We start from the raw sequence: 17127 nt of genomic DNA, 5'->3' as shown, positions 1-17127 counted from the left end.
TGCCTGCAGGGTGCAGATCTTCCATCTCATATTTGCTGAGTGGGGCATGGTACCAGTTCTGTGCTGAGCACGGATCCACATTATCTCAGTTGATGCTTGCAACAACCCCACGTGGAAGATACTATGACTCTTTATTCCCACTTGGAAGATGAAGAAACTGAGACTCAGAGAGGTGAAGTTATTTGTCTAAGGCTTCCCAGGCAGGACGTGAGCCGGGGGCTATCTGATTAGGTTCTTTTACCGTCAGCCGCTAGGCCCATACAGCACCATATGATATGGCTTTCCTTGGCAAGTATAAAATGGGATTTCACAAGTGAAATGTACATGGGAGCCTGTCGTCATGGCGTTTAGACTCTGGCACAATCTGGGAAGTTGAGTAGATGCTAAGAGCTGAGGGAGCCGCTGGGGGACTGGGAAGAACCCTGGCTTGGGGTCCTGGCTCTGCTGCTTGCTGGCCCTTTGACCCCAAGCAAGTCATTCTCTTTTCTGAGTCTCAGGTTCATAATCGGTAAAACTGGAACGAGACCAATATAGGTTGATGCAAAAACTAAAAGAAGCGATGCCTATGTACAATCCAGTGTTAACTGTAAAGCATTACAGAAAACGTGATCTCCTCTCCCTCCCCCAACTCCACCTACTCCAACCCCCACCCCTACCCCTGCCAATGCCTGGCGTGTGCTGCCTCATTAAGTGTTAGGTGAGTATAGTAGTGTGATTTAGCCACCACTGTCTGGTTAATATTGTCTGGTTGAGACCATTTGTCCTAAAGGAATACAGAGAAAGGAAAGAGTGTGTCGGGGTGGGAGGGCAAATACTGATGATGGAAGCTGAGTTGACTTTTGCAGGGTGGGGTCTTCTGGATGAGGACAGGTGGGGGAGGGGGAGAGACAGGAACCAGGAGGAACAAAGTGGAGGTTGGAGTGGCACTACTGTTCACTGAGTGCTTGCCACAGGCCAGGCCTGGCACCGGCTGCTTAACAGACCTCATGTCATTTAATTCGCTCACACTTCTACTAGCTAGGCACCTCTATTTCCAGATGAGGAAACCATGACTCAGAGAGACCAAGTGAGTTACCCGAGGTCACACAGCTCTTCAATGATGGCACTGGGATTGGAACCCCGGTCTTTCTGACTTAAAAGTACATGCTTTTAATGAGCCTGCCTCCACAGGTGAACAATATGAAGACTGCAGGCAGAAAGTGCCTTTGTGGAGGATTCCCCTGCAAGGGAATCAGCCTGGGGCTCCCACCCTTTGGTGTCAGGAGGATACCTGAGCACTGGGCATGAGGAGGTGGAGACCAAGCAGGCTGAGCAGGCCCAGGGGACAGTGTGGGAGGAGTTTCCTAGCAGCCCTTTGACTTTGGGAAGGGGCTGCTGCAGACCGGCCCCCGCTGCTCTGCCTTGCTTGGCCCCTCTGCCATGCTCTGCCTGCCTTCAAACTGCGGTGTGCAGGGGCATTGGACTTCGCAGGGGTGCTGTCTACAGATGGTTCAAGGGAGTGAACTTCTGGGTTCTGAAGCATACATCTAGAATTCTATACTAAGACAGCTGGAGGATGCTGGCACGTGGCCCTTCCTGCACTTCACGGAAGAGAGGCTTACCTGTCACCCATCTGGAATCCCACTGTGTACAAAACCCCCAAGTGTCAAAGGAAAAATGAGAAATGGTTGGTTATAGAGCAGCCTTCTTCGATGAGGAGCCAGAGTATCTTAGACCTGCAGCTCTTCTGTCTCTTCTCATCTATAGGAATTTCTATTAAGGGAAATGCTTGAGGCAGGGGGGAATATTTTGAATTCAGAACAACTGAAGTCAGGTAGTTAATGATAGTGATTCTCTTAAGTATAACTAGAATGCTCCCTGGACCTCTAAATTTTTCAAGCTATGTGGATAAAACCCAGGATTAACATTTTTCTTGTTTTCTTTAGGTTTCAGCATGCTATTCCATAAGGTAGTTAAACCTATTTACCAAACCATATCATGAAACATTGATTCCACATATAGTCAATCCTCATCTTGTAAAATATTTATTATTTTCTTCTCATGAGCAAAATAAGTGTTTAAACTTATCGTGAGAAATCTGAAGTGTCAGGTTAACAAAGGGATATGTAGCTTTTCAAAATGATTTAGGAACACGTGAACACAGAAGTTGGAAGACCACTATATTACTTCCTTGGCTTGGGTGCTTTTCCCAGTGCCTGTTCATCTGTTCCCTTCTCCCACCCTCTTGCTTCTCTCTTTCTTTTCTCAGAAGGTTTGAGAAGTATTCCTGATTGCCTCCATTGCCCTTGCCATAATTGACATGGGACACTTTTTCTATGGGGGAAAAGTGGCGCTGCACTGTGGACTGTCTTGTGCCAAATCTTCAGGAAAGTGGGAAGCCGAAGGGCTCAGTGCAGGCAACTGGAAATCATCTTTGACCTAGCCAACTTGCCCACACATTTCAAGGGAGTTCTAGGTGACAGTCAGAATTCAAGGAATTGTCAGATAGACTGCCTTGTACAAAGTTTGAGTCCCCAAGAAAAGCTTTAAATTGAGAGACATTTATTGCATTCAGTCAACACTTTTTATTTTCTAATTTTTTATTCTAGCCATCCAAATGGCTGTGAAGTGGTACTTCATTGTGGTTCTGATTTGCATTTCCCTAATGACTGATGCTTTTGAGCATCTTTTCATGTGTTGGCCATTTATATCTTTTCCTTACAGGCGTGTTTTTTCAGATCCTTTGCTTATTTTTAATTGGGTTGCCTTTTTGTTGTTGAATTGTAAGAGTTCATTTTATATTCTGGATTCTAGGCTCTTATAAGATATATGACTTGCACAAATTTTCTCCCATTCTGTAAGTTGTCTTTTCACATTCTTGATAATGTCCTCCTTTTATGATAATATCACAGTGCACAAAAATTTATAAATTTGATTAAATCTAATTTATTTTTTCTTTTGTTGCTCATGCTTTTGATGTTATATCTACGCCATTGCCAAATCATGAAGATTTATGCCGATGTTTCTTTCTAATAGTTTTATGGTTTTAGCTCCTACATTTAGGTCATTGATTGATTCACTTTGAGTTAAATTTTGTATATGGTGCGAAGTAGGAATTCAACTTTATTCTTTTGCACATTTGTTTCTTTTAAAAGCCTCTAGTGGCTTGTAACTAAATAAGAAAGGGGGACGGAGAGCTGGGAAACTCCGACCTAGAAATATAAAAATGAGTGCTGTGAGGAGCATGAGTCTCAATTCATAGATTTCACAGTATGGACAGCATGGATGGATGACGTGGGTTTCAAAGTTTCGAAAGTTATATTTGACCTCTGCGGGGAAATCACCTACTATGTGCCAAGTACAGGGAGAAGCGTGAGCCAGTTTATAGATTTTGTAATATGGACAGCTTGGATGGACTACTTGGGTTTCAAATTTCAAGTTATGTTTGATCTCTGCAGGGAAAGCATCAATGTGTCAAGTACAGGGCTTGGTTCTTCATTGCTCCACAAATTTTATTTTTCTTCCTTCAATAGATTACATCTACTGAAGTAAGATTATATCTATTGAAGAAAAAAAGAAAGCCATGGTGCCATGGTATGTGTGTGTGTGTACTTATGGGTATATGATCTCATTTAATTTTCTCAACAGGTTTCCAGAATAGGCAATATTATCTCTATTTATAGATGAATCATTTGTGGCTCAGTGAGGTGGACTAACATGTGCGAGGTTACAGAGCTAATAAGTTTCAGAGCCAGAATATGAATACAGATCATTTTGCAAAGGCTGTATGTGTCAATCATTATAATCTAGATTATGATACAGTAATAAATAATTCCTAAGTATCCGTGCTTTATAACCACAGAAGTTTTTGTCTCATGTTACATGTTCACCCTGGATCATATCATCTTCACTCTGTGTCTCAGCCTGATAGAGCAACCTGTTTCTGGAATATTCTTTGTCTTATGGCTTTGGGAAAAGAGAACATGGCAAACCGTGTGCTGGGTCTTACAGGTTCTGCTTGGAAGTGACACATGTCACTTCCCCTCACTTTCATTAACCAGAAAAAAATCATGGTGGGCCAGGTGCAGTGGCTCATACCTGTAATCCCCGCACTTTGGGAGGCTGAGGCAGGAGGATCACTTGAGGTCAGGAGTTCCAGACCAGCTTGGCCAACATGGTGAAACCCCAACTCTACTAAAAATACAAAAACATTAGCCAGCATGGTGGTGCATGCCTGTAATCCCAGCTACACGAGAGGTAGAGGAATGAGAATCGCTTGAATCTGGGAGGCGGAGATTGCAGTGAGCTGAGATCATGCCACTGCACTCCAGCCTGGGCAACAGAGAGAGACTCCATCTCAAAAAATAAATAAATAAAATAAATCACATGGTGAAGCCTGACATCTGAGAGAGGGGGAAGTATAATTTGTACCCAGGAGAAGCAGCAAAAATGATGAACAATAATAGACTCTGTCACAGGTCTCCTCCCCTCTTGTAACAAATACTTGCTTCCCTTCTCCTCCCATATATACAACATACTTACCTTTCCCCAAAGTCCGGTCCAGTCATGGTACCAGGCTCCAAGTCCAAGATCTTGTGATCGTCTCTATACTAAGTCAGGATGTGACTCCTCTTCATCCAGAGACTTGTGAACTTTAAAACAATCATATACTTCCCCACCCCACCCCCAAATACATACTCAATATACAATGATAGATAAGGGACAGGATAACTGAAACAAACACTTCCATTTGGAAACAGGAAGATTGGGAGGCACAACAGTCACTGATCCATAACAGTTCTGAAATCAGGCTGGACACATGTTGCGAGGGGCCCCTAGGATGGGGAAGGTTCCTTCATGAGGCCCTGATGCCACCTCCTGCGAGTAGCTCTCCTTTCACTTTCCCTCCGTGGCTTTGAGCTCCACACTCTGGGAGGTCCTGCCCTTCCTTTTCCCTTATTCTTATTGACCACATCTGAAGAGGGCATCAGAGAATATGCCCTTCATGGGGGCAGCTTTTTCAGCCTGTTTCTTTCCCATACGAGGATGGGGGCCCAAGGGTCATTTTATGTCATTTTAAGTGTCAAACATTGGCAGCCTCTTATAGGCCATGCTAATGACTTTTTTTGGTCCTATGCTTTTCTACAACATTAATCATCTTCTTATCTGTTTGGTTCAGCTGTGTGTGCCATAGCCACATACAATTATTTTCTAAACATGTCTATCTCTCTCCAGACTTAATTATTGCTACCTTGCACTTATGAAGCTTCTGAGAGAAACATATTCTTAGTTTTCTTTATCTGAACAATTCTTTCCCAACTGAAAGGATTTACCAGGTACCATCTTGGTTGGTCCTTGCTACAAGGTTGAATTTTTTTTCTTTAACAGACATCTTGAGTATAATTTACATGCTGTGTAATTCGCTTATCGTAAGTGTACATGTGATTTTAGTAAATTTATAATTGTGTAACCATAGCTACAATCCAGTTCTAGAGCATTTCCAGCAACCTCCAAATTTCTGCATGTTCATTTACAGTCAATCCTTGTCTCTGCCCCCAGTCCTAAGCAATTACAAGTATTTCTACTTCTTTTTTTTTTTTTTTTTGAGATGAAGTCTCGCTCTGTTGCCCAGGCTGGAGTGCAGTGGCGCAATCTCAGCTCACTGCAAGCTCTGCCTCCCGGGTTCATGCCATTTTCCTGCCTCAGCCTCCTGAGTAGCTGGGACAACAGGCGCCCGCCAACACGCCCGGCTAATTTTTTGTATTTTTAGTAGAGACAGGGTTTCACCGTGTTAGCCAGGATGGTCTCGATCTCCTGACCTCGTGATCCGCCCGCCTCGGCCTCCCAAAGTGCTGGGATTACAGGCGTGAGCCCCTGCACCCGGCCAAATATTTCTACTTCTATAAATTAGCCTTTTGTAGACATTTCATATCAAATGAATCATATAACATGCAGTGTTTGGCAACAGTTATTTCATTTCGCATGATGTTTTTGAGATTCATACATGTTGGAGCCTGTGTCTATAGTTTGTTCCTTTTAATTACTACATAGTTCCGTTGTATAGATATGCCACATTGTGTTTGTCCATTTCAATAGCTAATGGATATTTAAGTTGTTTCAAGATTAGGGCTGTTAGAAAGAAGGCCGCCATAAACATTTGAACATGTCTTTGTATGAACATGTTTTCATTTCTCTTGGGAAGATCTCTAAGAGTTGAATTGCTGGGTCTCATGACAAATTTAAGTTACTTTTTAGAGAACCTTCCGGTTTTCTATAAAGGCCTTCCTTGACACTACAACGCTGAATTTTCATCAACCTCTGTTACTTGAGGTTCTCAGCCTTCTGTTTTTCTGTAGTTATGAGAATAGGTTAGCTCTTCCAACTCCCTAAGACCCTGAAGTTTTGGACTCTCTATTCTTTGTCATTCTTACAAAAATTGTCATTTTTTTGAGCCCGTTTCTTTCTTGTAGTGCCTTGTCAAACATAGTTAATAACAACCAAGGCACGCTATCAACATTCTTACTCCATGTCTTCATTTGAAACCATAGCACATTCAGTTCATCATCTGCCTTCCGAGTGAAGGCAGGCAACACTTAGACTGAATGCTTCGTCACCGTCACCGCATAACATAGAGATGACTTCCTCTCAGCCTCTGGTAACAGTTTCCTTGACACCTGGCCCAAAGACAATGGATTTCTGTTACACAACATACTATTTCTGATAGCAATTTCTGTATTAGTGAGGATACAGAGATTGTGTTCCAGTAATGAATGCCCGTGAATCTCAGAAGATTATGAAAACAACATCACACTTGTAATCCCAGTGTTTTGAGAAGCTGAGGCAGGAGAATTATTCGAGACTGCACAACATAGTGAGACCCTGTCTCTACAAAAAAATTTTAAAAATTAGCCAGGCGTGGTGTCCCATGTCTGGAGTCCTAGCTACTCAGGCAGCTGAGGTGAGAGGATTGCTTGAGCCCAGGCTTCCAAGGTTGCAGTGAGCTATGATCGTGACACTGCACTCCAGACTGGGCTACAGAGCAAGACTCTGTCTCTCTTAAAAAAAAAAAAAAATCCATCCTCACCCCTGACAATAAAACAGTGTTTTCATTTTTTAATCCGTGCTACATATCCATCCTGATAAGCCACACTATGCTATACATCATCTTTACTCCAGAACATAGGGTGATCCCCATGAACCCAGAAGAACCCCATCTAGAACACTGCTTGTCTTCTGGGACAGGGCAAAGAGGACGCAGTGAATCATGTACTATATCTTAAAGCTTCTGCTCATACTGAATTAGAGCAGGCTGTGTGGCCAATCCTGACACCAATAGGGCAGGGAACTATAATGTTTTCCCAGGGAAGGGCAACAAAAATTATGGACAACAGTATAATTTATCACATCATTCGTTTTCTTCTATATCCTGGGGACCATAAAGAAGAAAGAAGCAGTTGTCTTTTTGTGGTAGTTTTGCTCAGAGCTGCCTAGAGCGAGGACAAGACAGGTGACCTTTCAAAATACCTTGCAGACTAAGGATGTGGATTTTCATGACGGTTGGTCCAGCTGCAGGGCTCTGATGCACAGAACTAATACCTGCTGTTCCTCTGCCTCCACCAGCCCTATCTCTTTGGCTCAAGGAGAAATTTTATTGGATGGGTTGTCTTTTCCAAAGTTTACTACCCAACACCCAATGCTCTTTGGGGCATTAGTGAATCCATTTTTCTTGACTTCCACCATAAATTCACCCACTTATGTGTTTTCTTCCCAGCTGTCTTTTGGGGAGACATTGCCTTAGATGAAGATGACTTGAAGCTCTTTCACATTGACAAAGTCAGAGACTGGACCAAGCAAACAGTGGGGGCAACTGGACACAGCACAGGTAGGTACTACATCCTCCCTTCTCCTGCCCTGACGGGAGGGACGAGGGACTCCAGCAGGGGGAGATGTGGACCACAAGTCATCGGTATTTGACCTGCTAGTCCAATGCCCCCCTATTTGTGGAAAATCAGAGGAGTCACTTCTCCTCCTCCACTGGAACCAGTGGAGCTGGGGCTTCCAAGTTTGCTGATTCTTCTAAGAAAATCTCCATTTGCCTCTTTATCAGAGGGTTCAGGCTGGAGCTTGGTGTTGGTTCTTAGGACTCTGGCCTCAGGATTCAGCACTTTCCAGATTGGAGAGTCAAGTGAAATGGAAACAGATAACCATAATACCTCATAGCAAGTGTGTGAGAAACCATGAGCAGTGGGAAGACAGAGAGTGAGTGGAGAAGCCTGCCTGGTGTCATGTGAATGGGCACTCGTGTGTGGTGTCTTGAAGGGTGAGGAGTCCTGTGTGGGAAAAAGGGCATTTCAGGTGGAATGAGAGCCTTTTGCAAAGGCAGGAAGTATGAGGGGACTCTATTTGAGGAACAGAGGTAAGGTGCAAGTCACTGGAGGGCAGCCCTTTGGGGTGGGCTGTGGCAGGAGATGCATCTGGAGAAGTTAGCTGGGGTGGACGGTGAAGGGCTTGTCTGTTGAGCTCATGAGCTTGGGCTTTGACCACTGGGCAGTAGGGGTTCTGATGAATAGGAGCATGACTGGCTCATCTTGAAATCAGGGGTGCCTGGGTGGAGGCCCCTCTCCCACTGCTCTTTGCAGCCCACCAGGTGCCGTTGGGGTGCTGGGTTTCTGGCTGGCTGCTTGGGCAGCCTCACTATGCCGATTACAGTGGGGATGGTGCTCGGGGGAGGGTTGTATCAGGCAGTTCCTCTCCCAGGCTGCTCATGTACGTGGTGACATCTAGGAAGATCTCTGGAACCTGGAGGGAGGTAGGTGGGCATGTGCCTGGGGCACCTCCTGCAGTTCATGAGGAACCCGAGCAGCTACAGGGACCTGCCTTCAAAGCTCCCTGCAGGGGTGGGTGGATGAGGGCTGACATTGCCAGGAGGCCACAGGGACCTATCGCCAGTGGCTGGGAGGAAGGTGGAGCAGTTATGTACTTTAGGGTTTCTTTTTGGTGTCTTGTTTCATGAGTGTCATTTCTTAGGATTTTTGAGGTCTTGTATAAGGTTTGAAAGTCTATTCACATTGTAAATGGAGTTTTCAATTATTTTTAATACCAATATATCCAGAACTTTACTTAAACGTTAACCAAGGGAAGCATCTTTGCATAATTCTACCACTCTGTCTAATCACACTTTTCTCCCCAGTTCTTACCTGGAGGCCTAGAGAAGCTGACCTGACTGTAACCTTGTGTGTGTAGTTAAAATATTTTTAAAACATTTTTGATGGTGTTACTTAAAAATAGTGAACTTCATGTATCTCAAACATACAGCATGATGAACTTTTACATATGTACACACCCATGGGACTACCACCCAGACCAAGATAAGGAATATTCCAGACCCCAGAGACTCCACACACCCCTCCCAGTTAACACGCATCCCAAAGTAGCCACTGGTCTGACCTCTATCACCACAGATTCCTTTTACCTGCATGGAGTCGTACAGTCTGTATTACTCTGTGTCTGGTTTCTTTTAGGTGGCCTGTGACTGAAATTCACTCATGTTGTTGTGTTGCTCTTTTTCATTGTTGTGCAGTATTCTATTGTGTGAACGGACCCTGGTTTATTTGTTCTTCAGTTGACAGACATGTGGGCAGTTTGTGGTTTGGGTTATGATAAATAAAGCTGCTGCTGTCATTCTTAGACATAGTGTTTTGGAGAACACGAGCACTCATTTCCACTGGGCCTGTGCCCAGGAGTGGGGTCGCTGGGTCATAGGGCACACACAGTTCAGCTTTAGTAGGTACTGTTGGAGAGTCCTCCAAAGTGGTTGTACCACTTTAGGCTCTAAGTGGATGCGTACTCATTTAGAAGACAGGAGCGGTGTCTGGGCAGGATCCAGTAAGGCCTTTGAGTCTTGGTCTCCGCGGTTTGGGTCTCACTGAGTTGACGCCTGCCCACCATCAAGAATGCTCAGGGTTGCCTCTCTCAGCTCTCCTGCTGTCCTTGGGGGCCTAAGGTTGGCAGATGGGAGTGAGAGACCCCAAAGAGAGGCGGGGCAGTGGCCAGCCACCACGCCAGCTGCGTGCCTAGCTCCTAGAGGGTTGTGTTGAGGGAAGGCTGCCTGAGGATGCTGCAGTGGAGGAAGCCCAGCAGCCCTGCCTTCTCCCTCATGCCACTTGCTCAAGGTGGACATGACCTAAGAACTCGGAGGCCTGTCTTCTCCCTTCTCTCCTGTGAGCTGATAGAGCTGATAGAGCATGGAGCTTACATCCTGCCTGGATTTAGATCCCCCAGAGTCTGGGCCAGGACCTTGTACCCAGAAGGTGCTGGCCAACATCACCAGAGAGGAGGTGGAGGCAGATGAAGATGGCAGACCCTGGAGCCATCTCCCAGGGCCTTAGAGATCCAGAGCCTCAGCAGGGCTTTGCTCCCAGAAGGGTGGTGAGAGCGTTGACCGTGGTCACAGGCTTTGGGGTCAGACTGCCTGGGCTTGCATCCTTAAGCTGGGCCTCAGTTTCCCCATCTGTCAAATGCAAACAGCAATAATAGTTACCTCAGAGTAATGCCGTGAGGATGAAAAGAAAGAATATGTGCAAAGTGCTTAGCACAGTGCCTGGCACATAACAAATGCTTATAAATTTCATCTGCTTCCTCCTCATTATTATTAATATTCGCAGAGAGAAGACTGACCTGGGAGGGTTTACGATTAAAGTGGAGAGTGGGGAGCTGGGCATGTCACCCCTGTGGTCCCAGCTACTTGAGAGGCTGAAGCAGGAGGATCACTTGAGCCTGGGAGGTCGAGGCTGCAGTGAGCAATATCACACCACTGCACTCCAGCCTGGGCGACAGAGTGAAACCTTGTCTCTAAAAAAATTAAAATTAAAATTAAAACAAGTGGAGAATGAGGGAAATTTGCTGGGTACGGAGGGAATGTGGGGGCTTAGGAATGAGGCCTTTGAAATACATAATACTTGGTGTTTCCTCCTTCCCAAGCTTGAAACACACTTTTCTAGTGTGTTTTTATGGCAAAGTGATTTTTATCCTGATCATTTTTCTCTGAGGGCCAATAGTACTTTGCATCTACCTAGAATAGTAGGAATAGTTATTTTATCGTCAGAATGGGAATATTTTTTATTGTTTTTGTTGATTAAACTAGTGCTGCTTGTTGTTTAAAAAAAAAAAAAGTCCAATAGCTCATAATTGTATAAAGTGGAAAGTGAAAATCCCCTGTTATCTGAGCCCCAAAGATCCCTGGCATTACCAGTTTGCTGGATTCTTTCCAGACTTAATGTGCTCGGGCTGTGTGTGTGCATGTGTGTGTATGTGTGTGTATGTGTGTCTGTGTGTAACATAAAAGGGATTAGGGATTTTACTCAATGTGCTTTGGCGTTGTGTGTGTTTTTTACTTAACACTCTATCACGGACATCTTGTTATGCAGCACGTTGTGGTCTCTCTTATTTTAACGGCAGTAGTGGTCCAATGTGCAACTCTGCCGTGATTTACCTAACTAAGCCCTTATAGATAAATGTGAAGGTTGTTTCCCATTTTTTTTCTGTATTTTTTTTCCTCTTAGAAGAAACGTTTCTATGAATAACTTTCTGCATATATTTTTAAACATTTGTTTTAATTTTAAAAATCTTTAAAAAGGAATCACACCTTTACCCTCTTTTTCTACATCCAAATGTGTGGGAAGATGTATTTTTAGATGCAAGTTAGTCTCATTTCCAAGCTTTGGTAAGTGCCTCTGTGTATTAGTCTATTTTCACCCTGCTGATAAAGCTGTACCCGAGACTGGGCAATTTACAAAAGAGAGAGGGTTAACTGGACTCACCGTTCCACATGGCTGGGGAGTCCTCATAACATGGCGGAAGGCAAGGAGGAACAAGTCACATCTTGTGTGGATGGGGGCAGGCAAGGAGAGCTTGTGTAGGGAAACTCCCGTTTTTAAAACCGTCAGATCTCGTGAGACCCATTTACCATTGCAAGAACAGCATGGGAAAGACCCGCCCTATAATTCAATCATCTCCCTTTGGGTCCCTCCCACAACACTTGGAATTACAGGAGCTACAAGATGAGATTTGGGTGGGGACACAGAGCCAAACTATGATTCTGTTTCTTTTGTTGGAGGGTAGGGAGAGGGCTCAAAGGAAGAGGTCTGAGGTCCCTGGAGGGGGACATGGGGGGAAGGGTCCAGAACCCTGCAGTGCAGCCCCAGAGGCCTCCTTTGCCTGTTTATTCTGTGATCTTGGAACTGCTTTTTCGGCTGCAGAAGGAAACCATGTCAGTTGCCCTAGAGGTGACCTAGGCAGCCTCATTTGCTAGATGTGCCCAAATTTAGTCAGTAGCAGAATCAGGACTAGAATCCAAGTTTCTCAACTCCAAGGTTGCTGTGTCTTCTACTTTACCAACCTGCCCGTCATATTGCCAGCTAGAGGAGCTGAGAACAAGAGTGCAGGTGGTCATTCCTTTGCTGTCACTTGGAAAGCAGGCTGCAGTCTTTCTGTGCCAATGGTGAGCCAAGACCTTATGCCTGGATTGGCTTAAGAGCGCACTTCGGGTACTGCAGTGTCCACAAAAAGTCACTGACAGCTTTGGGATTCACAGCAGGGAGCATGTCTTCTGTTCATTTGGGGCCATGAGCTGTGTCAATTTCATGCCAATTTGTCTCCCTGCCTCTAGTCTCTCTTACTCCATTCAGCTTCTAGCTTATCTTCCTGGCAACCTTGTGACCACTGTAGTAGGTCCTCCCAAAACCCATGTCTACCTGGAACCTCAGAATGTAATCTTATTTGCAAATAGAATCTTTGCAGATCTAATTAGTTAAGGATCTTGAGGTGAGATCATCCTGGATTTAGGGTGGATCCTAAATCCGCTGACTGATGTGCTTATAGGAAAAGAATAGGACACAGAGAGAAGGCCATGTGAAGACAGAGGTAGAGATTGAAGTGATGTAGCCACAAGCCAAGAACACCAGGGTTATCAGGAGCCACCACAAGCTAAGCAGAAACAAAGTTGGATTCTCCCTTCAAGTATTCCGGGAGAATGCTGCCAACACCTGGACTTCAGGCTTCTAGCCTCCAGGATTGTGAGAGAATAGAGTTCTGTTGTAAGCCACCCAGCTATAATTTGTATGGCAGTCCTAGGAAACTAATACCGCTGTGCTCTTTATAACCTTCAATAACTCCCCCTTGCTTATTAGAAACATTCCTTGGTCGGACTCTTAAGACCCTTCATGCTATGTCCACAATCTATCTATCCAACCTCTCTTCCCACTCCTGGTCCTCCAGCCAAATGCAATGATGTGTGCCTGTGCAGGCCCCCAGTTTCCTTCCTGACAGCCTCTGTTCTAGCTGTCCCCTCTGCTCAAAGTCCCCATTCTACACGTAAGGAAATGAAGGCCCCCAGAGAGGCTGGATGACCCATTCAAGCCTCTTTATCCATCTCTACCCAGCTGCATTCGTGACGCCTCTTTACTCTGCACGCCTCCCAGCTTGGGGAGATCGCCTGGGTAGATGGTGCTGTTAAAATTGGCCTTATTTTGTGCTTGGGATGGAGAGAACTGCTCTTTCTCCCCCATTCTCCGATGGGCCCATTCCCTTGCCATGGGGCTGCTGGAGGATATGGCAGCCGCATTTTGTATGTGTGTGGGGGCAAGGCAGCAAGAATGGATTCTTCAGGGAGAGAAAGTCCTTCTGTGTGCATTTTATTTGCAGTGAGAAGAATGGGAGTCCTGGGCAGGCATTGGCAAGCTGTTCTATGAATGGGGCCCTTGAATTAACATTGCAGAGTTTCCTAAAGCTGCTAATCGGATTAGCTGTGTAGTGAAGGAAGTACTTAGCGGGAGACACACACAGACACGCACACAGGCGCGCACAAACTTTCCGACCCTCTTGCACCCTCTTCGATGGGACAGTGGCCGAACCTGACAGCCCCATTCCTGGGTTCTTAGACACCTCTCCTGTTAGCCACGTGAGATGTGGAGGAGAAGCCTGTGTGACTGATGCTTTCAACTTTGTTTGTTTGTTTGTTCCCTTAAGAGTCCAGGAAGTCTGTGTTGGGCAAGTCCATCTTTGCAAATGTACCTGAAGAGGAAATCTGGATCTGATTTCTTGACGTTTGTAATGAGGACTTTGAAAGGGGAAATGGTTTTAATTACTTATTGGCTCGGATGGAAGTTGATGTTTCCCGCCTCATCTATTCTGAGCCACTGGGCCATGTCCATCTCTATTTAAGAAATCAACCTTACTCTAAATCCTCACTTCCTAAACACCTGCCATCTGTGTAGGATGTCTGCATAACCCCAACGGTTTGGGCATCGGGTTCAAGATAATACATTAGCAGGAGAGACTCTGAGACACGTCCCCTCTCTGGGCCCTGTCTCTGAATCATAGGGACGCTTTCTTTTTTTCATTTTATTTTATTTTTTGAGACAGAGTCTCTCTCTGTTGCCCAGGCTGGAATGCAGTGGCATGATCTCAGGTTCAAGTGATTCTCCTGCCTCAGCCTCTCGAGTAGCTGGGATTACAGGCGCCCACCACCATGCCCAGCTAATTTTTGTATTTTTAGTAGAGATGGAGTTTCACCATGTTAGCCAGGCTGGTCTTGAACTCCTGATCTCAAGTGATTCACCCGCCTCAGCCTCCCAAAGTGCTGGGATTATAAGCGTGAGCCACCACGCCCAGCCTTGGATTCTTTCTTTACCCACAGACCCTTTGGTTCCTAGAGTTCCTTTCTGTATGCTGTCCATGACTTTGAGTGGCACACATTACTCTCACCTGGTCTCAGTGTTCCTATCTGATCAGGGGGGCTGATGGAACCACATTCTGACTTCCTTCAAGCCAGTTTGAGCTCTGGATTTGAGTGCTGGTGTTTCAGGCTAAAGAAAAGAGGGGAACCAAAGGCTATCAGGCATTACAGGGCTAAAGGTAGGTATTGAACACCAATGCATGCCCCAGAGAAACCCAATGTCCAGAATCAGAGAACTTGGATTTAGGGTTTCTGGGCTCTGCTTTCCAAGGTTTGAGGCTCTAAAAATAGATCCAACATGTTTCTGTTCCCAAAATATTTTTAACTTTGAATTTTTTTTTTTTTTTTTTTTTTTTGAGACAGGGTTTTGCTCCATCACTCAGTCTGAGGTGCAGTGGTGCACTGAAGCCTCAACCTCCTGGGTTCCAACCATCCTCTCACCTCAGCCTCCTGAGTAGCTGGAACCACAGGCACATGCCACCGTGCCTGGCTGATTTTTGTATTTTTTGTGGAGACAAGGTGTCATGTTGTTTCCCAGGCTGGTCTTGAACTCCTGGGCTCAAGCAATCCTCCTGCCTCAGCCTCCCAAAGTATTGGGATTATAAGTGTGAACCACTGCACTCGGCCCAACTGTGAGGCTCTTGAGATAACTTATAGATGGGGCTGTGATTTTTCAGCCTCTACCCCTGTGGAAACATTCCCTAAGCTTTGTAGACATGGCTTCATCATTTCACTAGTTTTCTTTGTTGGGGTAGGAGTGCTACCGACTGCCGAGTGTCCAGATGAGAATGGATCAGTGGGGTGCTCCCTGTGATATCCTACAGAAGGGACGATGTCTCGATTTTGTGAATGAATGTCAGGCTGAACTCTTGCTGGGCCAGTTCATTGGATTCAAGTCTGTCTTCTCTCACATCATGCATTGCCAAGTGCCATCTCTGAGAAATCTCAGGGCCTCTGCTGCCAGGGCCACAGGTTTGGAAATCTGGAGAGTCACAGGGGCCCATCAGGGAGCTCTCTTATACATCCCTATCTTTCCACTGTCTCCTCAAAACCTAGGTGAGAAGTTGGTCCGGAGAAGAAGGTCCTGGTGGCTTCTTTTCTCTAAGTATGTTGTGCTTGACATTTTGAGATTCACAGACTCCTTTGAGAATCTGATGAACATTATGAACCTTCTCATAGGTAGACACACACACACACACAGAGACACACACACACACAATTGTGCTTGCAATTTTCAGATTGAGATCCATGGATCTCAAGTTACGAAATTCTGACCCCAGTCCTGTCTTTGGTGTGCCTCCCCACTGTTGGAGCTGTGCCCATGGGCCTCGGGACCTTGGAGGGCTGCCGTGCGGTAAGACATGGCTGTCGGAGCCCAGCAGGCCTGAGTTTGCGCCCCTGGCTCTGTACTGATTAGCTGTGGGACTTAGAGCAAATCATTCCTTATTTGTAAGATGGAATAATAATACCTGCGTCACAGCGGGGATTAAATAAGTGTGATAGGTAAAGCACTTATTCCAGGGTCTGACACCAAAAATAATAACGGTAATACCCACAGGGTTGGCCCTTTGCTGGCTCTCTTGTCTTCTCTTCTCTTCTCTCTGCGACCCCCAACTTCTGTCTGCCAAACCCCATGCTCCCTGAATGCCCAAGTCTCTTGGAGTTCTTCATTTTGGCGCTCTTCCGGAACCTGCAGGGGATTCTGGAGCTGGGCCTGCATCAGTATGCTCTATCACATGCTTGGATTTGGATTCCAGCCAGCACAAGGGAAATCTCTGAATCAATCTCCAACATAAAGACTTTGCAAGTGGCCGGACACGGTGGCTCACGCCTGTAATCCTAGCACTTTGGGAGGCAAAGGCGGGTGGATTGCTTGAGGTCAGGCATTCCAGACCAGCCTGACCAACATAGTGAAACCCCATCTCTACTGAAAATACAAGAAAAATTAGCCAGGTGTGGTGGCACACACCTGTAATCCCAGCTACTTGGGAGGCTGAGGCAGGAGAATCACTAGAACACAGGAGGCAGAGGCTGCAGTGAGCCGAGATCGCACCACTGCACTCCAACCTGGGCAACAGAGCAAGATTTCATCTCAAAAAAAAAAAAAAAAAAAAAAAGACTTCCCGAGTTGTCCTGAGCCACACTCTGGGGTCATCACAAAGTTGGCCTGAGAAGGATCTGAGAATGGATTCAGTGCTGATTCCTTTAGTAGTAACAATAAAAGAATGAGAACAACTACCATTTGTTGTGTCAATTATGGGCTAAATGCTTTATAGACATTTTATTTAATCTTCACACAACAGTTCTATGTGATAGGTACTATTAGTACGTGTAGGTGTGGAAAGGAATTTTCAGAGAGGTAAGTAAGCTGTTGGTGAGCACACAGCTAATCATTGGCAGAGCCAAGATTAGGA

The 17127-nt window shown here is 45.5% G+C and overlaps 2 protein-coding genes across 3 annotated transcripts in view; both read left to right on the top strand.

Annotated features, from left to right (window-relative positions):
• The window catches only part of OPALIN (oligodendrocytic myelin paranodal and inner loop protein), a 237139-nt gene that overhangs the window by 93170 nt on the left and 126842 nt on the right, over nt 1-17127 (top strand). The gene's annotated exons all lie outside the window — the stretch shown is intronic.
• The window catches only part of TLL2 (tolloid like 2), a 148288-nt gene that overhangs the window by 25596 nt on the left and 105565 nt on the right, over nt 1-17127 (top strand). For both annotated transcript variants that reach the window (XM_015147839.3, XM_028826714.2), the window contains exon 2: nt 7751-7861. In XM_015147839.3, coding sequence (XP_015003325.2) covers nt 7751-7861 — 111 coding nt within the window. The remainder of the gene's footprint in view (nt 1-7750; nt 7862-17127) is intronic.

This window comes from Macaca mulatta, chromosome 9 (assembly GCF_049350105.2).
Source record: "Macaca mulatta isolate MMU2019108-1 chromosome 9, T2T-MMU8v2.0, whole genome shotgun sequence".
NCBI lineage: Eukaryota > Metazoa > Chordata > Mammalia > Primates > Cercopithecidae > Macaca > Macaca mulatta.
Note: the sequence above shows the minus strand (reverse complement) of the source record. Positions and strands in the feature narration are given on the sequence as shown.